We start from the raw sequence: 20,224 nt of genomic DNA, 5'->3' as shown, positions 1-20,224 counted from the left end.
CTCCAGCTGCTCCTCGGGGGTTCTGCTGACCTTTGCTCGGCTGGCTGGCAGTGTGTGGTTCCCACATGGCCTTGGGGCTCATGGGGGCTGACAAGGGTCACATGCTTCCCGTCCTCCCCTGTGGTGCCCCGCATGCGTGGCTTGCTGTCCTCAGTGGCTCCGTATCCACTCCCCACCCCTGGCCGCTCCTGGAGTGTCCTGTCTGGGTCTCCAGGGCCACAGCGATCCTGGGATCCTGCCCTCTTGGCACCGGCTGGGCTGGACCCCCTGGGCCACGGTGGGGCTGAAGTGCATGTCCAGCCACATCATTCCTGCTCAGAGCCCGACTGGCATCTTGTTGCGGTGGTAGAGACACATGGAGTCGTGTTAGGTTGGCTCTAGCTGTCCTTTTGTTTTGGTTGAACAGAGGTGAACAGAGTAGAGGTGAAGCATCAAAGCGTCCTGATGTGCAACTTCTGATTAGTGAAGTTAAGCGTGATTAGTGAAGCTTCTGTCCCTCTGTTGTGCGCACAGATGGGGCAGGGGCGGGTCCCAGTCCGAGGTCGGGCCCAAGTGGATCCCTGGCTTCTGCCTCCCCAGTGTCCTTGTCTGGGATCCATCCGTGGTTCTGAGAGCGCAACCCATGCGTCCTCACCAGGCCCCTGACCACAGCTGTCTCAGCAGCCCGGGCGTCTGGTTCCCCCACACGGTTTTTCGCTCCTCTGGGTGGAGGCGAGCTCGCTAGGAGCCTATGCTCAGCAGGGCGTTGTGTCCACATGAGGTGGAGGCAGGTGGTTTACATGTGGCTCGTGGAACCCCCAGCACAGCCTGTGAGAGCCGGTGACAGGTGCCCTGGGCACCCGTCGATAAGAGAGGTACCCAGGCCCATCTGAGCCCCTGACCCTGGGACCCTTGCCCCCATGCCGCCCCCACACCTGGGTGGCATCTAGGGGAAGCACCTGCTGGTGTTGCACCTCCCCTTGGGTCCAGGACTTGGTTTCTGCCCTCTTAGCCCTGAACTCACGTAGCAGCCTATTTCTCGAGCATTTCAAGTATGGGAGTCAGTTTCAGGCCAAGGAGCCCTGGTGATAGTGGGCATGTGGGACAGCAGTGCCCAGGGCTCAGGTGGCATGCTCTGCGCCCCAGCAGACCCAACGCTTCCCTCTGTTTCCTTCCAGGTGGACCAGCGGGTGTTCAGAGACCTCATGAGCGAGAAGCTGCCTCGACTGCATGCACACCTGGACCAGTACAACGTGGATTACACCCTCATCACGTTCAACTGGTTTCTGGTGGTGTTTGTGGACAGTGTCGTCAGTGATATCCTCTTTAAGATATGGGACTCTTTCCTCTACGAGGGACCGAAGGTGGGTCTGCTCACCAGAGACACGTAAAGGTCACCATGGGCTGGAGTGACCCCTTGGTGTGCTGCCATGGGAGGGCCTGGGGCTCGGGAAGCCACTGCCCAGGCAGCCCTGAGCTTACAGATGTCCCCATGCTCTCACAGGTCATTTTCAGGTTTGCCCTGGCACTTTTCAAATACAAGGAAGAGGAGATCCTGAAATTGCAGGACTCGATGGCCATATTCAAGTATCTCCGTTACTTCACTCGAACAATCCTTGATGCCAGGTGAATCCTTGTGGGGGGCAGGGGGCAAGCAGTAGGGGTGCTGCACCTGCTTCCCACTGTGCAAGTGAGGAGAGGAAAAGGCTGGGGACATCCGGTGGCTTCCACCAATGGGGTGGAATGGGGAGAATGGATTGTCCTTGATCCAATCAACACAACGTCCCATGGGCAGAGCAGCATCTGTGTGTTCATTGAGTGTTTCCTGGGTTTTCCTGGTGTGGTGAGCCTTCCCCCATGTGCCAAGGTGACAGAGGAGGCACAGCCCCTGACATGAACTGAGGGGGATGTACTGCCTGATGGTCTGGGTGCTGCCCTGGGGGAGGCCCGGGCCTGGGACAGGGCACGTGCAGGGGGAGGATGAGGTGGGTGGGGTGTGGAGGGGCACCTAGGAGAGGGTGCCCTGGGCTCGGAGCTGGAGCAGCAGCAGAGACGTGAGAGGTGATGTGTCTCGGGCCGTGGAAGTGGCCTGGGTGGGATTGGGCCTCCACACAGGGGTGTTGGGAAGACAGGAGCATTGGCAGGGGGGAGGCCAGGGAGTCAGCATGGCCTGGGGCCTGAGGTGCCCCTAGTCATGGAAGAGGAGACTGGAGGGCAGAGAAGTGCACCTGAGAAGACCCTGGCCTTGTGGGCAGGCACCAAGCATCAGGGGGTGCATCTCCCTGGCCACAAGGCATCACCTGTTTGGGTGATTGTCATGCATGTGCCCTGACCGTGGCTGGCAGCCACTATGGTCCCACTCGCCCTCCCAGGGCTCCCATGGGGGCTCCTACGGACCTGCTGCTGGTTGGGTGGGGAGGTGGCACTGCTTGGAGCCATGGGGGTCACAGTTCTCTGCTACTGGGTGCCGAGTGCGAGTCGCCTTCCCCGCACACCAGAGCCCTCCTGCATCAGGCTCGCCCAGCCACATGAGAGTCACAGGTCCTTCCACTGAGAGATATCTGGGGCTTATAGATGCTTTCAGGGCGTGAGTGCAGCACGTGAGGAGGCTGCTTTGTCTCAGGATGTAGGACGCCCATTCTGGACTGTGTAGAAATTAAACGATTTATTGAAATTCTGTGGCTTTTGCTAAAGGTCTGCATTACTTATTGAGGTTTTTAATTTCCCTTTTATCATGAAATGCCTCTTGTGACTCCCTATATGGACGTCTCCATCCACTGACGTGTCACAACTTGCTTCAAACCCCAAAGGGCCCCCAGGAAGCCTAAGGGCACCTTTCGCTGTGGGGCAGCTTCCAGAGCACAGGGGAGGGTGAGCCGGCCATGGGAGGGCAGGGGGGAGGGCACCTGGGGCTGAGGTCCCCAGGGAAGGGGATGCTGGGAAGAGGACTGGCTGGTGGAGGCCACACCTGACATCCTAAGAAGTCGTCACTGTTTTTAGGGCCTTTTGCTCAGGAAGTGGATTTTTAGGGTATTAATCAGGCACATTGACCTACCCGTAGCCATGACCTCAGCTTTGCCACACGACGCCTGAGGGTAGCACTGGCCAGTGAGAGGCTGAGTGTGAGTCCTGAGGTGACGCTTGAGAGTGTCCACCAACCTTGCCCAAGGTCTAAGCTGAGAGGGGCATGGCTGCAGGTCGAGGGCACCACTGGTCCCTCCAGCCTTGGCGGCAGCACCAACTTATAAGCAGCTCAGGGGCAGCCGCCTTGCCCTTGGCTTCAGGACGCTGAAGTCTATGGGATGCCGGTTTGCAAACGCAGAGGCAGGTTGGGACCCCGGATTTTAAAGCCGCCCAGCCCGGTGGTTGCCCAGCCCGGTGGTTCCCCATAACTGAGCAGTTCCGGGAGAGAGGAGGGGGAGGCTGCAGAGGTGAGTGTTCAGGAGATGGCGGGATAACAGGATTAAGCTGCTCTTGTGCAGGGTTCCTGGAGCTATTTGGCCCTAGCTGACTGTGGGACATCTACTTGTCTCCTGAGCAGGGCTGCAGCACCCTTGCCCACCCCCTGCCCCCTGCCCGCGGGGCTGATGGGACTCTAACTTAGCGCTTTCTGTGTCTGCCTCCTGTAGCAAAGCAGTAGCCAGACACTAGGTGTGGGGTGCGTGGGCCCCAGTAAGTCTACACTGAGCTGGGCTCTGCTCACACTTGCCTTGTTCTCCCACACCTGTGTTCTAGAACACTCTGGGAACTTGGAAGTGGGCCTTCCTGACCTTTGGCCTCATGCGGGGGCTGCTCTGGAGTCAGGCTCTCTGAGGGGTGGGTGTCTGAGAATCGCAGGCTGATGTCACACACAGTAGAGCTTGCAGGAAGGCGGCTCCCGCGGCTGGTGGCAGGAGGCCTGAGGCGATGTTGTGTCACGATGGCCTCCCCTGGGGGCTGGAGGGGAGAGTAGCCTCCGGGCCGGCTGAGTGGGAGTGGGGGGCTTGGTGCTGGAGGAACCGACTTCTGTTCCCCCGGGGGCCGGGCTGCCCCAGTTGGTGCTGGAACCCACAGTCAGGCTGTGGGACACCTTCTGGTTGTTCGTTCTGCCACCAGCCAGTGGCTGGGGGCAAGTTAGTGGGATTGGTGCCTGAGCTGCGGGTAGTGTGACAGCCATGGAGTGCGCATCGGTCTGTAGACCACGCCCGACCCTTGTGATGTGGTTGGTAGTGTGACAGCTGCCACCGGGCCGGCTTGGGCGTCTGTTCCTTCCCGGTCAGTCCCAGGTTTTGTCCTAGTGCTCCCGGTGGCAGTGTGAGGAGCTCCACGCCCCAGGAGGTGGCTCTTCCATTATTCCAGCATCCAGATTGAGAATGAGGATCCAGTAAGGGAAGGAACTTTACCCACCCCACGACACACAAGCCAGCGCTTGTGTCTAGCCCGGCAGTGGTCAGGCCCCATCCTGTGTCTTGCCCTGCTGACCTCTGTCCCTGTCCTGTGTCCTGCCAGGAAGCTGATCAGCATCTCATTTGGGGACCTAAACCCATTCCCCCTGCGCCAGATCCGGAACCGGCGTGCCTACCACCTGGAGAAGGTCCGGCTGGAGCTGACGGAGCTGGAGGCCATCCGAGAGGACTTCCTGCGTGAACGGGACAGCAGCCCTGACAAGGGGGAGCTGGTCAGTGATGAAGAAGAGGACACCTGAGTGCTCCACCCATGACGCTGCTCTTCTTGCCTTTACAACCAAAGTGTGCCAAAAGGATGACCCACAGAGGCGTCTCTGCTCCTTTGAAAGCCCGAATGTAATGCCCATGGTTTCTGGAAATCTGCTGGGCAGATGTCCAAAGCCACCCTGCACTTTCTCCTTCCCACTCGGAGCACGGTCTGCTGTCGATGGCCATCTCCATGCCGTCACACGGTGCACACATCTCTGGCTCTTTGAGACTCTGTGGACACCGTCCTGCCAGGCAGGCCCACCCCTGGGGAGGCCTTGGTTGAGGGAAGGAGGAAGCTTTTCTGGGAACTCAGGGCAGTGGTATAGCTGCTGGGTGTCACTGTTGGCTTTCTGGAGAACAGCTGGTGCCCTGGGGGTCCTCCACCTGCTGGATGGCCGGGAGGCTGGCTGCCAGGGCCTTCGCTTGGGCATAGCTTTGTGCCTTGCCCCTGCGCTCTGGCAGCTGGCCTCCCGCCATCCCCAGGGTCAGCGTGGTGCTCGCTGTGGGGTCACTGCTGCCTCCTGCAGGTCAGGCTGCCCACGCACTTCTACAGCCAGAGCAGTTTTTGAAGCCCTGCAGAGGCTTTGCCCCAGGAAGGTTATTTTTGGGTCAGTCTCTCTGCAGACCATCCCTGATATGTGTGTGGACATGAGAGTGTTTCCTGGCTCAGTGTTATTCAAATAGGAAAGAAATCATTTAAAGTAGAATTTTTTTTTACACTACCTGGAGAAATTGGAAGTAATCCCTAAATGTACTAGATGCAGCCTAAGTGTTGAGCGGAATTTGAGGAAGTGTGTTTTCCTAAGTACGGACGTTCTCCTGTTACGGCCTGTTCAGCGGTATCCTGACCAGGCTGGCATCTCCGCACTCCCTTCTTGGCTTCTGGTGGCAGACACGCAGCGCCATTCTCACTGCCCTCCGTAGACCCCACTGGAGACCCCTGCCTGCCCAGCTCCCGCACTGCCGAGTGAGAGGACTACAGTGAGGATGCCCAGCAGGATCAGACTCTAGTTTATTTCTGATTTCCCCTGGAACTGACACATCCAGTTGTGGGGGCGGGGAGGGGAATGCTGCCTTTAGGAATGTCTGTGTCGCCCCCAAAAAGACCTATCTTAAAAGCATCTGGATTGGGCATGGTGCCTGCTGTGTGGCCAGAGCCATGGTTTCCCGGGTGGCCAGCAGCACCGTGCAGGGGTCTCCAGGCAGTTGTTGAGGCCAGGCCGTGGTGTGAGAGCAGTGCGGTCGTTGGGGGAATGGACTGGGGCCACCTTCCTGGAGGCTGTGCACCCTCTGGGTGTCTCGAAGGCTGGAAGGGTGCGTGGTTGGGCCCAGACGCGGGACAGGATGCAGAACCGCAGGGCGTGGGTACCCCCCTCTGCTGTCTCCATGGAGACTTCTTGCCTAGATGCCCATACCACAGCCAAGGGCAGCTGTCACCTTGCACAGGGATGGGTTTTTGTGTTTTATGGGCTGAACATTTCTTAATACTTTTGTATATTTTTCACTACAGTTTATATTTTTATAGACTATTTTTATCAAGGTTTTTCTAGGTTACATACATCTATTTTATACAACGAGCTCTCCCCTTGTGTTATGACTGTGTGTGTGTGTGTGTGTGTGTGTGTGTGTGTGTGTCAGGCCAAGCAGCCTGAGTTGCTCTTCATTCCGCCCCGGCTTCAGTCCTGGGCTTGGTCAGTAGGGCCTTCTGTGCTGCCCATGGTCCTGCTAATGACAGCTGTCCCGTGGCAGCCAGGGCACCAGGGCTGGACCGGGGGTGCTCTCCTACCACGTCGTATCCAATAGGAAGTGTTCTAAGCAAAGAGCCAGTCCATTTTTTTTTTTTTTTAACCTAAATGTTTGTATTCTTGCACAACCCCCCCCCCCCCCCCCCCCACACACACACTGTTGTCTTCCTGCACGTTGCCCAGGGCAGCCCCTGCAGGTGGGAGGCGGGTGCCCCCAGAGGGCCTGCATGGGGGGGTGGTGGCAGCTGACTTCCCCTTAGGTCATGCAGCTTTTATACTCTGAGTTGTATTTTGGAACAGTCATACTAAAAAGCCAAATAAACTACTAATTTGTATATTCTGGTTTGAGATGCAGTTACACCAGCTCGTGACAGGACTCAGAGGGGGACAGGACCTCTTGGGGCCTCTGACCTGCCCTAGCTGTTTGTAGGTCCCACTCTGGGTTTGCTCAGGGGTTTAGGGGTGCAGGGGCAAGTTTGCTCCCTTAGTTGACTGGGGAGGTGGGGCCAAGCCACAGGTGAACTGGGAGCCCGGGGGCTGAGCTGGGAGCTGGAGCACCCCCACGCTCCCCCACCCGCCCCCGCCAGCCGCAGCTGTGACATGCCTCGCCTGCATCTGGGCTCACCACTCAGGCCCAGCTGCCGTGGGGGACACCACCCCCTCACCCCCATCATTAGAAAAACACCCGAGAATGATTAAGACCAAATGTCTTTACATGGTGTGGGGGAGGGGGCTCCAGCCAGGATCCCAGAGCCAGCCTGTCTCCCCTGGGACAGACTCAGCCAGGCTGGGGGCACCTGAGGTCACGGCCCCAGGGCAGAGGCCCCCTTCCCCCTTCCTTGTAAGGGCTGCTGCAGTGGACAGTGCGTGGGTCCCCAGGGCCTCCTCAGGCCGCAGGACTGTTGCAAACACAGGAAGTCTGATGCCCCTGCCCGCCTCTCGCATGCCTCGGTGACTCACTTTCCTGAGTGACCTCAGACCCACCGTCTGTGCGTGAAGACACCATGGGGCCTGTCCAGTTGGAGGGCTCCAGGACGGCATGTCCAGACCCACTCGGAGCCTTGGCTTCTCGGGCCCGTAGAGTGCGTCAGTGAAGGGGTGTGGTGTGTGAGCAGAGAGCGGGTGGGCACCACTGCCCTCCGTCCCTCCATGTAGGGACCAGTCTGGGCACAGGCGCTTCAGCCTCTGACATGTTTTGTCTCAGTGACCGCCACCCGCCCCACCCTCCACACACTCACCCAGCCACACGTGACCGTATGGCCTCACAACGTACACATTGCTCAGGGACCACCATGCACATTGCAGACCATGACTGGCACACATGGTGGAATGTGGCATCCCCTGCAGGTGCCCCCAGGGGCACCTGGGCCCCTCTGAACCTTGGTGTCCCCCCATCTGGAGAAGGGAAGTCAACCCTCTAGGAGGAGGACTGGTGAGCGGGTTATAGAAGAGTCCTGTCTGAGGCTCGGGCCAGAGGTAAGGTCTGGGACCTGCACAGGCCACTCCCCAGGAGGGGCCTGGTCAGCCTGGTTGCGTGTGGCCCCTTCCCCAGCCGCCTCCCTCACTCTCGGGGCACCTCACACCCCTCTGCTGCCTGCTGTGTCCACAGGCTCCATGGACCCAGGTTGGGCAGGCGGGAAGGGACCGTGGCGGGCAGGTGCAAGGTCACAGGTCAGCGTGGGGGGAGCCCAACACTTGAGGTGGCAGTGGGGGCAGGAACCACCTGTGACCAGCCCCGTTGTCTCTGAGCACAGAGCATGTGGCAAAACAGGACATGTAAAGGCCAGGAAGGCGGTGGCCGCCCATCTGCTCCAGTCCCTGGGGGTCACCAGCTCCACTGGCCACCCTCCCCCTCTCCTCTGATGCAGGCATGTTAACGGGGTACCAGCCCCCTCCCCGTCTTCCCTGGGGGGCAGGTCCTGCTGGACACAGGAAGGGCCTGGCTGCCTGAGGTGGGATGTGACCCTGTCACCATGAAACCACGCCTCTGCGGCCCCAGAGTGGGGGGTGCAGGCTAAGCGGGGCCACTGCCCCCCCACCGGCCTCTGCCAAGTTGGACCTGCCCCACCTCTGCAGCTGCGGGGGCCACCAGACCTGTCCGGAGGTGCCCGGGAGCATGTGAGGGCGGGCGGTTCAGGAGGATGGGGACGGGGGGGCGGGCTCCAACCTGAAATTCTCCCGACGCAAGAGGAAGCCAGGCTGCACGCTGAAACTGTAGGTGCTCGTTTATGTATAATAATAAAGGTTATGCAGACCATTAAAAAAATACCTTTTCTGGGGGAGGGGTCCCCGGCCTGCCACCAGCAGGCCAGGTTAGCACCTTTGGGGTGCAGCCCACAGTGGGGCATGAGGTCCGTGCGTCTGGGGGGGTTGGGTGGGGGGGTCGGTCAGGGCAGCCCGGCTGGGGCGGGTCAGCGGCGGGCAATGCGCTGGTGGCCGCGGGAGGGGGCGCCGTGGCCCGGCGGGGGGCAGGAGCGGCAGCACTGGGTGCGGACGGCCGGCAGCTGGCAGCGGCCCAGCAGACGCAGGGTCTCACAGAAGCCGAACGACAGGCGGTCCCGCTCGCAGCCTGGTTTGGGGTGGGAGGGACCCTCAGGACGGAGCTGGCACCAGCACCCCGTGGGGGGCCACCCCCTGGGATCACACCGGCCGGCAGCCACCCCAGGGCCTCAGCACTCCAGAGGTCTCGGGAGGGGGGCGCTGGCAAGGCCGAGTCAGGGTTCCAGGGGGAAGGTTCTGAGACCCCCACCCCGACCCCACCTCCACCGCCACAGACCAGCCTGCAGGAGACTCGGCCCCCGACCCGACCCCCGCCGTCCCTGCCGTGCACCTGCCCTGCTGGACGCCCCCGACCGCCCCCCCGGCCCCCCAAGCCCCCGGGTCATACTGAGCCTCAGCTTCCGCTCACAGACCCGAGCTCCAAGAGGCCAGGCCCTGAGGCCCAAAGAGAGAGGGTGTGACCCTGGGGGTAAAACCCGGCTCCCAAGGAGGACACAGGAAGGCTGCGGGCTACGCTTGTCCACGGCGGGGCTTGGCCGGCCCGGCCCTGCTGCCCTGTGCTGGTCGCAGCTATTTTGGGAAGTGGTTTGATTCCAGCCTCTTGGCCTCGCTCCCGCTCCTGCTGACAGCCCCCAGCTGCCTCTAGTGGGCGTCCCGGGGGAGGAGGACAGGAAAGCCCGCGGCCCCGGGGGCCCGCAGAGGGCACGAGGCAGCAGGCTGGGTCCTCCACCCGGGCTTCGGGCAGCAGCTGTGCATCTGCACACCCGCATCCTGTGTGCACCGTGTGACCTCGGGCGAGCCTCTTAACCCGGGGGGAGGGGGTTCCCTCTGTCAATAACGCCCACCTCCACAAACGGATGTGGGCCACGCTAGGTCAGCTGCCTCACCGGGCTGACCGCACGCCCTGGAGTTTCCAGGCTTTCTAAACGTCTTGCCCCACAAACCATCAAAACATCCCCGAGCTTCAGGATCTTGGCGCCCACGTCACCCCCGAGCTGGCCTCCACCCCCAACTCCTCACTTGGGTCGGCTGGTGGCTCAGCCGCCTGACCACCCCTCCATCCACCCGACCTCCGGAGACCCGGCCTCCATTCTACCCTCTCCCCGCCATGGGTCCCCCTCCCCGAGCCCAGGTGAGAGGCAGGAAGGAGCCTTGGCGGCCTCTGGCCCGGGCTGTGTGCGGCAGGGGCAGGGTGGGTGGCACCTCCACTGGGCCCTGAGGCCACAGGATTGGAGGAGGCTGGGCTGCCAAGGAGCCAGCCACTGTGGAGAAGGCAGCGAGGTCCCCGAGGCGCTGACCGCCAGCCCAAGGACCACAGACTGTCCTGGGGGCCCGGGGCAGATGGCTGAGACACACACAAGCTGCTCGGCTCCTTCCTGACCCAGTCGACAGTGACCTGGCTTTAGCTCTCCCCGCCCCCTCCCTACGCATGGCTCTCAGCCCCTTTGTGCTCAAGGAAGGGGAGGCCCAGACAGGGACATGGAGCCCACGGCCACCCAGCTGGTGAGGGCGCCCAGGTGTGGCTCCAGGGCCAGCTTCCTGTGCTTAGCGCCCCGAGGGCAGCTGTGTCCACTGCCACCTCTGGCTCGGGCCCTTCCTCCAGGAGGACACAGCTGGCCAGGAAGCAGCTGGCCACAGGCAGCCAGCAGGACCCTGGAAGGGAGGCCGCTTCCTGCGGCTGCAGCACACACTCTGGGCACTCCTCCTCCTGCAGAGCTGGAGACGGAGGCGCACCCAGGCCTGGCCTCACTGGGCGGCTCACTGAGACCCTGGGGGACAAGGGGCTTGCTCGAGGTCACACGGCAACTAGGGGCCAAGTCTGCTGCCTCCCCTGTTTCTGCACTAGAGAAGGCTGCCTGCCTGGGGGTGCCTGAGAGTATCTGCAGGGTGCCTGGGGGGGTTCCTTGGGTGACTGCGGGTGCCTGGAGGTGTCTGCAGGGTGCCTGGGGTATCTGGAGGTTGCGTAGGGGGTGCCTAGGGGTGTCTGGGAGTGTCTGCAGGGCAGGACACCCTCTGCTCTGGCCCTGACACAACCCAGCTTCTGCACAGCATCCAGCAGCCTCACAATCACGGATCACCCAGGGCAGCTGGCTCCTGTCTCCTGCCATCCCCCCTGCCCCGACCTCCAGCACTCACGTGGGGCCTCGCTGAGGTCACAGTCCTGGGTGCCGCATGGCCGGGAGCTCTCGGGCCAGGCCTCGTGGCTACACTGCTCACTGTCCTCCTCGGGCAGTCCAGTCTGGGTGTTGACACACCTGACCAGGCGCCGCTGCACACCACCACCACAGGGGGCCGAGCACTGTGTATGTGTGGGGGAGAGGTTAGGGCCCCCTGTGGCCAGGGGAAAGGGCACCCCAGGGGCAGCTGCCCATGCCCTGGCCAGGAGCATGTCCAGTTCTGAGGCTTCTCGTTGCCCCCTGCCTCTCAGAGCCTACCAGGCTCACCTGCAGGAGCTGCACCCACCCCGAGGCCCAGGAGCACCCGAGAGGCTGAGAGGACCTGCCACAGCCCCTGCAGGTTCCTCAACCAGAGGCCCTCCAGCCTGAGTCAGGCTCTATTCTTAACAATTAGGATGTACTTTTTTTAAAAAAAGCTCTAGAAGTAGGTTTAATCTCTGCCACATGGTGCCAGGCTCTGGGCTGGGCGCCTCACTGCGCTGCTCTATTCATTCCCACACCCCCGTCTTGCACATGAGAAACCAGAGGCCCAGCAAGGCCAGGCCACCTGCCCAGAGCCACTCAGCAGCCAGGGGGCAAGGACTGGGATTCCTGGACCTTGTAGCTCCAGCAGGTGGCAGGAAGGCATCTTGCGCCCCCTGAGGGCTCGCTGCCCCCTCCTCCACCCTTTCTGTCACTCAAGCCTCTGCTCTGTTCCCTAAACCCTCAGATCTTTCCTTTCTGCCCCAGGACTTTGCACATGCTGTTCCCCTTGGACCTCTACTTCGAACCACCGAGTCCTGCAGGCCTCCCTGACATCCCAGCACCCACCCACTCCCTTTCAACCCCCTCTCCCCAGCAGGCCAAGGCTTCGGCAGTGTGGGGACCTCGTCTGGCCACCACCCACATCTGCAGTGACCAGAGAGCCTGGCACATAGCACACCAGATGATGCCTTCTCGAGGGAACGGAGGACTTCCCAGTGGCCGCTGGGCCCGTCCCTGGTCCGCAGGCTTGCTCACCTGGCCCCAGGGCCCCACGACCCATTGCGTGCAGGGGTGCGTGTTGCAGGGCCGCGTGCTGTTGGGTCTCAACGCCTCTTCGCAGAGGCCTGGCTCTGGGCAGGTCACCAGACGTTCCTGCTGGCCACCACCACAAGCCTCGGAGCACTGGAAGAGCGGGATGGGCAGAGAAAGGGGTCGGGGTACTGCCGGGGTCTGAGGACACCCCCCCACCTTGTCCCGGGGCCCCCAGGCCTCACCTCCCTCCAGGAAGAGATGTACCAGCTGAGGCAGGGCTGCACCCCACAGGGACGGCGGGTGGGCGGCATGGGGGGCCCTGGCTGGCAGTGGAAGGGCCGCAGTGGCCGGAGGTCTTGTGTGTCCACACACTGCACGTCACGCACTGAGGAGCCTCCCCCGCAGCCACGCGAGCACTGCAGGGCAAGGAGCGCAGTGTGAGCAGACCCCGTGCACCTGCTCGCACACGGCCCTGCGAGGGGTGGCAGTGTGGGCATCGGACCCCCCAACCCACCCCGGGGAGACCAGCCAGCTTCAGGCATGTAGCCAGGGTGGCCCCACTGGAACAGTCAGTGACAATGCCATCCCGAGGGGCATGGCAGTTACAAGAGAAAGGGCATGGCCAGCAGCAGAGGTGCTAGGGGCAGGGCAGGCCAACCCGGGACAGGTGTGTGGACAGGACAAGCCCAGGATGGCAGTGCAGAGTCCGCCACCCAGCGTGCAGTGGGCACTGGGCAGCCCAGCTTGCACCCCGAGGCTCACGCACCTTGCTCCAGTTGCCCGCGTGCCAGGCGGCACACGGCCTCAGGTGGCAGCGGCGGGCAGGCTGGGGGCGGCCGGCGGGGGCACAGTCCTCTTCGCGGCCGGAGCTGCAGCGGACGGGCCTCCAGACAGCACCCAGGCCGCAGGTGGTGGAGCACTGGGGGCCGGGCACAGGCCGTGAGGGCGGGCAGATCCCCGCGCCCCCCCAGCCCCACGGCCGGGCCGCCAGCAATGCGGGGGCACCCGCTGGAGCCAGAACCTCACCTTACCCATCTGTGCAATGGGCCCCTCCACCCACCTCCCAAACACAAAACCTCAAACACCTCATGTCCTGGCTCACGGGGGACAGAGGTGGTGACCCAACCATCATGACCGGGCTCACTGCGCCCCAAAATCACCTAGGGAGAGTGACTGGACTCCTGGCTAAGCCCTGCCTGTCCCTCCCCAGCCCAGACAGAACTTCCATAGGAAGACACGGGTGGGCAGAGGGACACAGTCAGTTTCTGGCCATCAAGTTCACACACTCGCCGGCCCCTAAAGGAGCAGGGTGAGGCCACGGAGGAGGGGCCAGGCAAGGAGAGCCAGGCTGAGCCCAGGGGGCCCTACTGGGCCTGGGAGCCACGGAGGTGGCTTCCCCACCAGCAGGGTGTCAGGGGGCACCCTGTCCGGCAGTATGAGGGACGCGGCTCCTGGCCACCCTCCATTTCGTGCCACCCCACACCTTCCTGGTGGCCCGTCTCCTCATCTTAAGAAACTGAGGCTGACAGGGCGGATGGCCCCCTGGCACACGGAGGGCATCGCTGCTCCCAGCTCGGGCCGCCGGTTTCTGTACCCCGGGACCCCCGTGGGCCATGTGCTGAAGAGGACACAGTGAGGTCCTGCTCTTCCCTGGCCCCTTACCTCACTCCAGCTCCCCACCTCCCAGCTGGCATTCTGGGCGGGTGGGGGGTCCTTGGCAGGGCTGGGGTCCACAGGCTGGGCCTTGGGGACTCTGCCATCGGCTGACCCGTCCTGAGCTGGTGTGGGCCGTGATGTGGGGTGGGGGGGCACTGGCTGGTCCTCAGGTCCTGGGCCCTGGGCTGTCGGAAGGAAGGTCCCTGGCAGGACCGGGGTCTGCAGGTCCCATGGGGCTGCAGTGGTGGGAGTCCCCAGTTCCAGGGGGCCATCTCCACCCCAGGTCTCAGGCAGAGCGTGGGGGGAAGGAGTAGAAGGGCGCCCCCCAACGGTGGGCCGTAGCTCAGTGTCCATAGGCCCCGGGCTGCCTTCTGGAGCTGGTTCCCAGGCCACTGTCCCCACGGTCCACAGGTCTCCCACGTCAGGACTTCGGGAGGTGTGGCGAGTGTGGATGGAGGACCAAGGGGGTGACGTGGGGCGCCGTCCTTGGGGCAGGCCGGTTGCTCCACCGCCGAAGGCTTCCTCCTCGTCCTCAGAGAGCTCGTTGGTCCTCTGCCAGTACGGAGGGGGTGGCTGGCTCTGGCGGTCCTCCCCTCCCGGGAGCCTGTTGTGGCTTCCGGGGGCAGCAGGTGTGTCCTTGCCACTGACCCACACCGGGGGCTGGGGCAAGCTGGGGAGCCCCGAGTCTGGGGTCACCACGGGGGCATCTTCCTCAGGTAAGAAATTGCCCGGGGGGCTCCCAGGGGCCTGACCCAAGGGCGGGTGCGGAGACAGGCCAGCCTGGCTGGGCCGAGGGGTGCCTGTGGGAGCCTCCGCAGGTCGGCTCAGGGGTGGGGGTGTCCGATCCCCTGCACCTGCCAGGTTTGGGTCGGGATCCTCAAAGGGTCCGTAGGACAGGTCCTCGTGGAAGTTAATGAAATTGTAGTCATAGTAGAAATCGTCAACAAACACAGGCCCCGACGGGCCCGACTCGGGGTCTTCCTCGATGGCGTTGCTCATGCTGGCCGGCTCGGGGGACGAGGCGAGCAGAGGGCGTGGGGCCAGGCGGGGGGGGATGAAGTCGATCTCATTGAAGAGCTCGCGGCTGGAGGAGCCGCTGCCCGAGCCTTCGGGGTCCAGGGCCCATGGACAGGGCGGCAGAGAACAGGCAACCCCACTGGCCGGCCGCAGGGCCTCATCGCAGGGGACGCTGGTGTCATTGGTGCAGAGGACACTTCGGTGCTGTGTGCCCTCCCCGCACGTCACCGAGCACTGCAGAGGAGACCAGAGTGAGGGGCCTGGTGGGGCACCTGCCACTGCCCGCTGTCAGAGGAGGAGGCCCAGCCGGCCCCCTCCGGCCCCCTCCGCCTCAAGGCCATGGCTTGTAGTGGTGGCTTGCCAGGGCACCGTGGTCCTGAGGCTCTGGGGACAGAGGCTGGACCGGGACAGCCCGGGCTCCCTGAAGACTGTCTCCAGCTCCCCGAAGCCCAAGGCTGCTGGGGGGGCTGGGGACTGGGGGTGGCCCTGTCCCATCCTGATGCTCACCTGAGACCAGTTCCCCACAGCCCAGGTGGCCGGACAGGACACATTTTGGTTGCAAGGGGTTTCGGCAGGAGGCTGGGGCAGGTGTGCGCAGGCAGGTGGCTCCAGGGCGCTCTGCTCATCCAGCCCCACGCTGCGGATGCAGAGCACCGCGCGGCGGGACAGGCCCCCTGGCCCGCAGGAGTGGGAGCACGGCTGCCACTCCCCTGTCCACCACCTGCAGGGCACACAGGCCTCGTCAGCCAGGGCTGGCTGGATGCCCGGGCTCTCAGGCTCCAGGCAGGGCCAGGCCCAAGCCCAGGGGACGATTCCCCAGAGCCCTGAGCCCGGTCGGCAACCTGACCCCCGAGGCCCGGTGGCAGGACATAGCCCCATTTGCTCCTGCCACCCTCGCCGGGGGGAACTGGCAAATCCTGAGCCCTCCCAAAACCCAAACACAGGTGACCAGGCATGTCTTAGGCTGGTGCTGGCTGCCGGGGCGGGGCAGGGGGGGGAGGAAGAACCAGGGTCTGGGCTTCAGCCTTGTACAGAGGCCAGGCCGTGCTCCCTCTGCTCCTCTCACAGGCCCCCAGATGTGGGCTCTGCAGCAAGGCCAGGGACCGGGGAGTCAGGAGCCTGTGCAGGCAGTGGTCAGGGTGGGCTCACCGGGCAGGGCAGGGCTCCTCACTGCACTTCCTCTGGCGGTCATCAGGCCGGCTCAGGGGGTCACAGTGTCGCTCATCCACAGGCCCTGCCTGTTGCTCAGTGCAGTGCACGCTCTGCCTCTGCATACCTGGGGATCACAGGGGCTCAGCCTGGGCCTGGCCCCTACGGTGCCCCCTGCCCAAGCTGCCCTGAGCCTGAAGACAAGGCCACACCCGCTCTGCTAGGGCCTCTCAGAGCAAGGCCTCATCACTCCTTCTCACTGTCCTCCCAGCCTTTGCCTCTGCCCCTGGATGGGAGCAGAGTGTGCAGGCTTGGGGGACAGTCGGGGGGGCGGGGGGGCAGCCCTTGGCATCCTAGCTAGGACGCCTTGGGCAGCTCCCTCAGCCTCTCTGAACCTCAGGGTCTATGTAACAGTAATACCTGCCTGAAAGCCCCCGGGGAAGGAGAACACCATGTGGTCATGCAAATCCAATCCCAGCCTGAGCACCGACCCTTCTAGCAGGGTCCATGCTCAGAAGAGGTGGAGCAAGGAAACTCATCAGATTCCCACCCCCCATGGGACATTCCTCTCCAGCCCCGACCCCCATGCCACCTTTGTCACCGTTCTCATCCCTCCACCTGCCTCTGGGTCTTGGCATGGCTGTCTCCTCACCTTCACCATGCACCCCCACACCGCCTCCAGCAGCAGGACCCCCAGGAACAGGCTCTCCTTTCACCCGTGCTTCCCTCCCATGTCCTATCCGCTCCTCCTTCCCTAACAGAATTCTGGTTCTGTGCAGGGTAATCGTGGGCCCCGCTGAAAACACTCTCCGTTGTAGTTCCCGTACATTGAGGGACGTCTGGACACGAGTCCCTCCCCTGGGAGCCAGCGCATGCCCCTTCTTCCTGCCTGGACCACAAGAGGCTGGGAGGGGGCCCTGTGGACGGGTGTGAGGGAGACACGTCCCACGTCCCTACGGAAGCGCAGGCCATCCTGCCAGCCTGGCCTCTGTCCCCGGGCCTTCTGACTGCTGGCTGGCTACTTGCAGCTCGAGTTCCTAACCCATCCACCCGTGAAGCCACCACTCTGCTGAAAGGCCATTTCCCCGGAGTCCAGTTCATCCAATAGGTTTTCTTTCACGTGTGTAAATTTAGAGATGCTGATGTGGGACAGGATGCTTTCAACAGCTTTGGGAGATTTCTGCCAAGGTTCAGTGGCTGGTTTTCATCCCCATAGGAGCATTTTCAGGAACATTCAACATCTGTCTGGTTCCTGATGCCGAGCTCCCTGGATGCCGAGGGGCAGTGGGGGCAATGGGCAGGGCCGTGGGGGGTGGGGAAGGTCAGTGAGGTCCCTGCATGTGTCACACGGTTGAGAGAAATGAGTGAACATGGTGAACGGACCCCTGGGCGCAGATGCTGAGGGCTGGGGTGGGGACGAGCTGGCCGTCCTGGCTCTGTCCTCCATGGGGAGGCCCTTCCTGGGGGTAGCATCCAGGGAGCATGAGGCTCTGGGCCTCCCAGGAAGGGCTAGAGGGCTCCAGGAAGGAGGCTCTGGAGCCCTTCTGCAGCAGGTGGAGGGAAGGAGCCCAGGTCAGGGAGGGCTCAGGTCAGCTCCAAGAGTACAAAGGGATCAGGTCCCCAGTGGAGCAGGAGCCGTGTGAAGCTAGCCAGTGCCTCTCCAGGACCAGAGTGCCAACAGCTGAGACATACCGAGCACCCCTGTGTGCCAGGCACTGTGCCGGCCTCATCCCTCTACCAGTGGGGACACAGCCATCAGCAGCACCCCCAGTGGGACTCCAGGACCCAAAGGCCAGCATTCCAAGCTCACGGTGGCCCAGGAATAGGAAAGTGAGTGGAGGCTGAAGCCAGGCATGGCTGCCCCGAGATGATGGCCCCGGTGGGCAGTGGCTGTGCCCTCCCCTCTCCTCACCTGTACCACACGTGACTGTGCATGTGGTCCAGGGCCCATAGTCCCAGAAGAACTCAGGTGGCTGGACCTGGCCCTGACCATCCGCCTCCCTTTGGATGGTGTACTCGTAGCGCACTCCGGGGTTGCTCTCCTGGAACAGCAGCTGGGGCAGGCAGGTGGGGGCCCTGTGAGCACGGGGTGTCCCCTCCAGACACCAGGACTTGCTACCCAGAGGAGCCATCCCAAAGGAGCTGACTCTAGCCCCTGTGGGACCTGGGGCTACACTGTAGGGGAACCCAAGGCAGAGTCCCCGGGGCTCTGTTCTGCTGCGGGGTTTGGGGGTGGGTGTAGGGGTGCACAGGATCCCTCAGGTCCCACTCCTGCTCCTGAGCCCCAGCTGCTCCCCAGCCCGAGCTGCTCCCAAATCCCAGCTGCTCCCCAAACCCCAGTTGCTCCCCAGCCTTAGCTACTCCCCAAAACTGAGCTGCTCCCCGAGCCCCTGCTGCTTCCCAGCCTGAGCCTTGGGAGGCGGGCACCTGAATCCATATGGGCTCGTTGGTGGGCCCTGGGGACGTGAGGTTCTCCCAGTTGCCTGTGCGTGCGTACGTGAAGGTGGTGCCGGCCACCTGGTAGTCCCCATTCCACTGAATGGTCCAGCCCCCATTCAGGAAGTACTTATCAGGGTCCTCACTGCGCAGGGCCAGGAAGTTGGCAGCCTCGGCCATCTCCTCGATGCGGATCTCACGGGCACCAGCTGGGATCAGCCCCACGTCCACGTACCCTATTGGCCAGGGGTTGTTCAGAGTGTGAGGGTGTGGGCTGCCCTCAGCCCCTTCTCTTGTCTCCCCTTCTCCAGGCCGCTGGTGGCAGATTCCATTACCTCAAGATTCCAAGCTCCCCCCAAAGGTGGAGCTTCAATCTGTCCTAGGTCACCTAACTCTCAGAAGGGCTCAAATCCTGCTGTCGGGACCCACACCTCTTTACCCCTCTCCTAGAGACCTGGCTGGCTCCATGTCATCGGCCTGCACCCTTCCTTTGGGACACCATCCTTGCTGCTGGCCTCTCTCCTTTCACTGACCTTATATGCTTTACACTAGGACACAGGTACTTCTGTCACCCCTGTGTGACAGATGAGGAGACTGAGGTCCAGAGGGATGAGTAACTTGCCCGCCGGCTCTGCTAGGCTACGGATCCAGCTCAGGGGGGCTGAACATCTGGCCCAGCACTCAGGGCCATCCCCCATGGGTCCCTGGACACAGATGCGCCTCCAGGCTTTGAGGACACAGCTCTTTTCTCTGAATGTAACACCTCTCCCACCTCACCTGAGTCTTTCATGATTCAGCTAAACTGCTGCCTCCTATGGGAAGTCCCTGCTGACCTCCCCAGGTCAGTGCTCTCAGCCTGCTGGGCCTCCTACACTAAACCCTTCAGCCGCCGTCCCTCCTCACCTAGCACAGTCAGCCCTCAAGCAACACATGCAAAATAGACACAGAGGTATAGCAGTGGAGCTGGGGGTCTCTGAAGCCTCCCAAGAAGGCAGCCCGAAGCAAGATCAGCCAGGCCGGGGTCCCTGGGGCAGGAGGACACCCCAACACCTGCAAGGACCAGGCAGGGTGGCTCCCCTGCTTCGGATCTTAGCCAGGGTGGGGACCCTGGCGGTCCAGGGCAGGCCCTAGAGGGAGATAGGGAGGGGGAGGGGCCGCCAAGTCAAGAGCACCTCCCACCAGCAGCGCCTCCCCGTACCCAGGCCCTCAGACTCCTCGAAGGTCTCGCTCACGGTGTGGCAGGTGGAGCCATTGCCGTGGCACACGCCACAGCGATCCTCGATGGCACCAGAGTCGATCTCGAAGTCACAACCCACATTCTGGAACACACGGGAGGGAGACCTAGCATCAGCCCCAGCCTCAGGGATCCACCAGAGCAGGGAGAGGAGGGAGGACAGGGCTCCAGGCTCCAGCCAGCCGCCAGCCGCGCCCTCTGACCTCAAGTGAACCCCTCCACCTCCCTGAGCACGGTCCCCCAGCTGTGAGACAGGGAGCCCAGTCTGTGTCACACAGCCAGGTTGACAGGTGGCACAAGGCACCGGAGGGCAAGTTTTACGAAAGGCCACAGCAGGCAGGGGCTCTGCCCAGGGTAGACAGGACTTTCCTAGAAACAGGGATGGATGTCAAAGGCCTGGGCTAGCACCTCCCTGCTGCCCGTCTACACCCCTGGGGGGTCCTAGTGGCAAGGGGGCAGGGAGGAGCGACCTCTGAGGTTGCTGGACAGGAGTACATGTTGCTAGCAAACACTGACACAACCTCTGCCAGACCCTGAGCCCTGCGTAACCCTGCAATGACCTCACCGAGCCCTACAACCGGGAGCCGGCCCCGCCTTTCTAAGACAGAGGAAACGGCTGCTGGGATCACGGAAGCAGTAGGA

The 20,224-nt window shown here is 62.8% G+C and overlaps 2 protein-coding genes across 2 annotated transcripts in view; one reads left to right on the top strand and one right to left on the bottom strand.

Moving 5' to 3' along the window:
* Positions 1-6,753, top strand: part of TBC1D2B (TBC1 domain family member 2B) — a 61,571-nt gene extending 54,818 nt beyond the window's left edge. The window contains exons 11-13 of the mRNA XM_077858504.1: positions 1,158-1,343; positions 1,484-1,605; positions 4,468-6,753. Of these exons, the coding sequence (XP_077714630.1) occupies positions 1,158-1,343; positions 1,484-1,605; positions 4,468-4,663 (504 nt within the window). The 3' untranslated portion in view covers positions 4,664-6,753. The remainder of the gene's footprint in view (positions 1-1,157; positions 1,344-1,483; positions 1,606-4,467) is intronic.
* A 1,889-nt stretch (positions 6,754-8,642) lies between these two features.
* ADAMTS7 (ADAM metallopeptidase with thrombospondin type 1 motif 7) overlaps positions 8,643-20,224 on the bottom strand; it is a 46,522-nt gene continuing 34,940 nt past the window's right edge. Inside the window, exons 15-25 of the mRNA XM_077858498.1 lie at positions 19,547-19,667; positions 18,340-18,584; positions 17,825-17,966; positions 15,913-16,039; positions 15,271-15,484; positions 13,753-14,997; positions 12,857-13,009; positions 12,333-12,506; positions 12,094-12,240; positions 11,054-11,216; positions 8,643-8,987 (exon numbers count right to left, since the gene is read on the bottom strand). Of these exons, the coding sequence (XP_077714624.1) occupies positions 8,830-8,987; positions 11,054-11,216; positions 12,094-12,240; positions 12,333-12,506; positions 12,857-13,009; positions 13,753-14,997; positions 15,271-15,484; positions 15,913-16,039; positions 17,825-17,966; positions 18,340-18,584; positions 19,547-19,667 (2,889 nt within the window). The 3' untranslated portion in view covers positions 8,643-8,829. The remainder of the gene's footprint in view (positions 8,988-11,053; positions 11,217-12,093; positions 12,241-12,332; positions 12,507-12,856; positions 13,010-13,752; positions 14,998-15,270; positions 15,485-15,912; positions 16,040-17,824; positions 17,967-18,339; positions 18,585-19,546; positions 19,668-20,224) is intronic.

Source organism: Canis aureus, chromosome 2, assembly GCF_053574225.1.
Source record: "Canis aureus isolate CA01 chromosome 2, VMU_Caureus_v.1.0, whole genome shotgun sequence".
In the NCBI taxonomy this organism is placed as follows: Eukaryota; Metazoa; Chordata; class Mammalia; order Carnivora; family Canidae; genus Canis; species Canis aureus.
Note: the sequence above shows the minus strand (reverse complement) of the source record. Positions and strands in the feature narration are given on the sequence as shown.